Genomic DNA, 5,993 nt, shown 5'->3' on the forward strand with positions numbered 1-5,993 from the left:
GTCCAGTGTCCTGCTGGCCTTGTGTACAAGTCCAGTGTCCTGCTGGCCTTGTGTACAAGTCTAGTGTCCTGCTGGCCTTGTGTACAAGTCCAGTGTCCTGCTGGCCTTGTGTACAAGTCCAGTGTCCTGCTGGCCTTGTGTACAAGTCCAGTGTCCTGCTGGCCTTGTGTACAAGTCCAGTGTCCTGCTGGCCTTGTGTACAAGTCCAGTGTCCTGTTGGCCTTGTGTATAAGTCCAGTGTCCTGCTGGCCTTAATTATAAGTCCAGTGTCCTGCTGGCCTTAATTATAAGTCCAGTGTCCTGCTGGCCTTGTGTACAAGTCCAGTGTCCTGCTGGCCTTGTGTATAAGTCCAGTGTCCTGCTAGCCTTGTGTACAAGTCCAGTGTCCTGTTGGCCTTGTAACCTTACAATATCAGTATGAAGACTCATCTGCCAGTAGTTAAGTTCTTTTTAAGTCTTAAGTCGTCTTGGGGCCTGTTTCAGTCGTCTGAAAAGACTGAAAGTGTTCAGTCTTCCCGGCCTGTTTGTGTGATAGGGTCGCTAGCGGGTCGCAGCTGAATGGTCCCGGGGTCCATTCCCAGGCTGGGACAGAAGCTTTTGGGTCATGTTCACCTGCTACAGCCACACCACCACCACACCACCGCCACACCACCGCCACACCACCGCCACACCACCACACCACCACCACCACACCACCACCACACCACCACCACACCACCACCACACCCCCACCACACCACCACCACACCACCGCCACACCACCACCACACCACCGCCACACCACCGCCACACCACCGCCACACCACCGCCACACCACCGCCACACCACCGCCACACCACCGCTACACCACCGCCACACCACCACCACACCACTGCCACACCACCACCACACCACCATCACACCACCACCACACCACCGCCACACTACCGCCACACCACCACCACACCACCGCCACACCACCGCCACACCACCGCCACACCACCACCACACCATCGCCACACCACCGTCACACCACCACCACACCACCACCACACCACCGCCACACCACCGCTACACCACCGCCACACCACCGCCACACCACCACCACACCACCGCCACACCACCGCTACACCACCGCCACACCACCGCCACACCACCACCACACCACTGCCACACCACCACCACACCACCACCACACCACCACCACCACACCACCGCCACACCACCACCACACCACCACTACACCACCGCCACACCACCGCCACACCACCGCCACACCATCGCCACACCACCGCCACACCACAGCCACACCACCGCCACACCACAGCCACACCACCGCCACACCACCCCCACACCACCGCCACACCACCACCACACCACCACCACACGACCACCACACCACCGCCACACCACCGCTACACCACCGCCACACCACCACCACACCATCGCCACACCACCACCACACCACCACCACACCACCGCCACACCACCGCCACACCACCACCACAACACCACCACACCACCGCCACACCACCGCCACACCACCGCCACACCACCACCACAACACCACCACACCCCCACCACACCACCACAGCCACACCACTACCACACCACCACCACAACACCACCACACCACCACCACACCACCGCCACACCCCCACCACACCACCACAGCCACACCACCACCACACTACCACCACACCCCCACCACACCACCACAGCCACACCACCACACCACCACCACCACACCACCACACCACCACCACCACACCACCACCACCATACCACCACACCCCCACCACACCACCACACCACCACCACCACCACCACACCCCCACCACACCACCACCACCACCACACACCCACCACACCACCACACCACCACCACCACCACCACACCACCACCACACCACCACCACACCACCACCACACCACCACCAGCAGCGCCCTCTGAGCGTGACGGCTCAAGCTGTTCAGCCAGAGATCAAAGATCCGGCCGGATGTTGCTAATTGTGCTCCCTCTATCTACCTCCCTCCCTCTCTCCCTCCCTCCCTCCCTGGTAGCTCCCTCTATCTCCCTCCCTCCCTCCCTCCCTGGTGGCTCCCTCTATCTCCCTCCCTCCCTCCCTCCCTCCCTGGTGGCTCCCTCTATCTCCCTCCCTCCCTCCCTCCCTGGTGGCTCCCTCTATCTCCCTCCCTCCCTCCCTGGTGGCTCCCTCTATCTCCCTCCCTCCCTCCCTCCCTCCCTCCCTCCCTCCCTGGTGGCTCCCTCTATCTCCCTCCCTCCCTCCCTCCCTCCCTGGTGGCTCCCTCTATCTCCCTCCCTCCCTCCCTGGTGGCTCCCTCTATCTCCCTCCCTCCCTGGTGGCTCCCTCTATCTCCCTCCCTCCCTCACTCCCTCCCTGGTGGCTCCCTCTATCTCCCTCCCTCCCTCCCTCCCTCCCTCCCTCCCTCCCTCCCTCCCTCCCTCCCTCCCTCCCTCCCTCCCTCCCTCTATCTCCTTCCCTCCCTCCCTCCCTCCCTCCCTCCCTCCCTCCCTCCCTCCCTGGTGGCTCCCTCTATCTCCCTCCCTCCCGCCCTCCCAGGTGACTCCCTCTATCTCCTTCCCTCCCTCCCTCCCTCCCTCCCTCCCTCCCTGGTGGCTCCCTCTATCTCCCTCCCTCCCTCCCTCCCTCCCAGGCGACTCCCTCTATCTCCTTCCCTCCCTCCCTCCCTCCCTGGTGGCTCCCTCTATCTCCCTCCCTCCCTCCCTCGTGGTTCCCTCTATCTCCCTCCCTCCCTCCCTCTATCTCCCTCCCTCCCTCCCACACCCACAGGTACACACCCACACCCACCTGAGGACGCCTCACCCTGTTGCTGCCATAATGCCCGCCTCCACAGTAATGCCCGCCTCCACAGTAATGTCCGCCTCCACAGTAATGCCCGCCTCCACAGTAATGCCCGCCTCCACAGTAATGTCCGCCTCCACAGTAATGTCCGCCTCCACAGTAATGTCCGCCTCCACAGTAATGTCCGCCTCCACAGTAATGTCCGCCTCCACAGTAATGCCCGCCTCCACAGTAATGTCCGCCTCCACAGTAATGTCCGCCTCCACAGTAATGTCCGCCTCCACAGTAATGCCCGCCTCCACAGTAATGCCCGCCTCCACAGTAATGTCCGCCTCCACAGTAATGCCCGCCTCCACAGTAATGCCCGCCTCCACAGTAATGTCCGCCTCCACAGTAATGTCCGCCTCCACAGTAATGTCCGCCTCCACAGTAATGCCCGCCTCCACAGTAATGTCCGCCTCCACAGTAATGTCCGCCTCCACAGTAATGTCCGCCTCCACAGTAATGTCCGCCTCCACAGTAATGTCCGCCTCCACAGTAATGTCCGCCTCCACAGTAATGTCCGCCTCCACAGTAATGCCCGCCTCCACAGTAATGCCCGCCTCCACAGCAATGCTCGCCCCCACAGTAATGTCCGCCTCCACAGTAATGCTCGCCTCCACAGCAATGCCCGCCTTCACAGTAATGCCCGCCTCCACAGCAATGCTCGCCCCCACAGTAATGCCCGCCTCCACAGTAATGTCCGCCTCCACAGTAATGCCCGCCTCCACAGCAATGCTCGCCCCCACAGTAATGCCCGCCTCCACAGTAATGCCCGCCTCCACAGTAATGTTCGCCTCCACAGTAATGCCCTCCTCCACAGTAATGCTCGCCTCCACAGTAATGCCCGCCTCCACAGTAATGCTCGCCTCCACAGTAATGCCCTCCTCCACAGTAATGTCCGCCTCCACAGTAATGTCCGCCTCCACAGTAATGCCCGCCTCCACAGTAATGCTCGCCTCCACAGTAATGCCCGCCTCCACAGTAATGCTAGCCTCCACAGTAATGCCCGCCTTCACAGTAATGCCCGCCTCCACAGTAATGTCCGCCTCCACAGTAATGTTTGCCTCCACAGTAATGTTCGCCTCCACAGTAATGCTCGCCTTCACAGTAATGCCCGCCTCCACAGTAATGTTCGCCTCCACAGTAATGTTCGCCTCCACAGTAATGTTCGCCTCCACAGTAATGCCCGCCTCCACAGTAATGTCCGCCTCCACAGTAATGTTTGCCTCCACAGTAATGTTCGCCTCCACAGTAATGCTCGCCTCCACAGCAATGCCCGCCTCCACAGTAATGCCCGCCTCCACAGCAATGCTCGCCCCCACAGTAATGCCCGCCTCCACAGTAATGTCCGCCTCCACAGTAATGCCCGCCTCCACAGCAATGCTCGCCCCCACAGTAATGCCCGCCTCCACAGTAATGCCCGCCTCCACAGTAATGTTCGCCTCCACAGTAATGCCCTCCTCCACAGTAATGCTCGCCTCCACAGTAATGCCCGCCTCCACAGTAATGCTCGCCTTCACAGTAATGTCCGCCTCCACAGTAATGTTTGCCTCCACAGTAATGTTCGCCTCCACAGTAATGCCCTCCTCCACAGTAATGCTCGCCTCCACAGTAATGTCCGCCTCCACAGTAATGTCCGCCTCCACAGTAATGCTAGCCTCCACAGTAATGCCCGCCTTCACAGTAATGCCCGCCTCCACAGTAATGTCTGCCTCCACAGCAATGCTCGCCCCCACAGTAATGCCCGCCTCCACAGTAATGTCCGCCTCCACAGTAATGTTCGCCTCCACAGTAATGCCCGCCTCCACAGTAATGCCCGCCTTCACAGTAATGTCCGCCTCCACAGTAATGTCCGCCTCCACAGTAATGCTCGCCTCCACAGTAATGCCCGCCTCCACAGTAATGTCCGCCTCCACAGTAATGCTAGCCTCCACAGTAATGCCCGCCTCCACAGTAATGTCCGCCTCCACAGTAATGTTTGCCTCCACAGTAATGTTCGCCTCCACAGTAATGCACGCCTTCACAGTAATGCCCGCCTCCACAGTAATGTTCGCCTCCACAGTAATGTTCGCCTCCACAGTAATGTTCGCCTCCACAGTAATGCCCGCCTCCACAGTAATGTCTGCCTCCACAGTAATGTTCGCCTTCACAGTAATGCCCGCCTCCACAGTAATGTTTGCCTCCACAGTAATGTTCGCCTCCACCGTAATGCCCGCCTCCACAGTAATGTTCGCCTCCACAGTAATGTTCGCCTCCACCGTAATGCCCGCCTCCACAGTAATGTTCGCCTCCACAGTAATGTTCGCCTCCACAGTAATGCCCGCCTCCACAGTAATGTCTGCCTCCACAGTAATGTTCGCCTCCACAGTAATGTTCGCCTCCACAGTAATGCCCGCCTCCACAGTAATGTCTGCCTCCACAGTAATGTTCGCCTCCACAGTAATGCCCGCCTCCACAGTAATGTCTGCCTCCACAGTAATGTTCGCCTCCACAGTAATGTTTGCCTCCACAGTAATGTTCGCCTCCACCGTAATGCCCGCCTCCACAGTAATGTTCGCCTCCACAGTAATGTCCGCCTCCACAGTAATGTCCGCCTCCACAGTAATGCCCGCCTCCACAGTAGTGTTCGCCTCCACAGTAATGTTCGCCTCCACAGTAGTGTTCGCCTCCACAGAAATGTCCGCCTCCACAGTAATGTTCGCTTCCACAGTAATGCCCGCCTCCACAGTAATGCCCGCCTCCACAGTAATGTCCGCCTCCACAGTAATGTTCGCTTCCACAGTAATGTTCGCCTCCACAGTAATGCCCGCCTCCACAGTAATGTTCGCCTCCACAGTAATGTTCGCCTCCACAGTAATGTTCGCCTCCACAGTAATGTTCGCCTCCACAGTAATGTTCGCCTCCACAGTAATGCCCGCCTCCACAGTAATGTTCGCCTCCACAGTAATGTTCGCCTCCACAGTAATGCCCGCCTCCACAGTAATGTTCGCCTCCACAGTAATGTTCGCCTCCACAGTAATGTTCGCCTCCACAGTAATGTTCGCCTCCACAGTAATGCCCGCCTCCACAGTAATGCCCGCCTCCACAGTAATGCCCGCCTCCACAGTAATGCTCGCCTCCACAGTAATGCCCGCCTCCACAGTA

At 59.2% G+C, this 5,993-nt stretch overlaps 1 protein-coding gene across 1 annotated transcript in view; it reads right to left on the reverse strand.

Annotated features, from left to right (window-relative positions):
• Positions 1–2,824: 2,824 nt before the first annotated feature.
• LOC138354404 (platelet binding protein GspB-like) overlaps positions 2,825–5,993 on the reverse strand; it is an 80,389-nt gene continuing 77,220 nt past the window's right edge. The window contains exon 3 of the mRNA XM_069308591.1: positions 2,825–5,993. This exon is cut by the window's right edge and continues 566 nt beyond it. Coding sequence (XP_069164692.1) covers positions 2,825–5,993 — 3,169 coding nt within the window.

This window comes from Procambarus clarkii, chromosome 62, assembly GCF_040958095.1.
Source record: "Procambarus clarkii isolate CNS0578487 chromosome 62, FALCON_Pclarkii_2.0, whole genome shotgun sequence".
Taxonomy (NCBI): domain Eukaryota; kingdom Metazoa; phylum Arthropoda; class Malacostraca; order Decapoda; family Cambaridae; genus Procambarus; species Procambarus clarkii.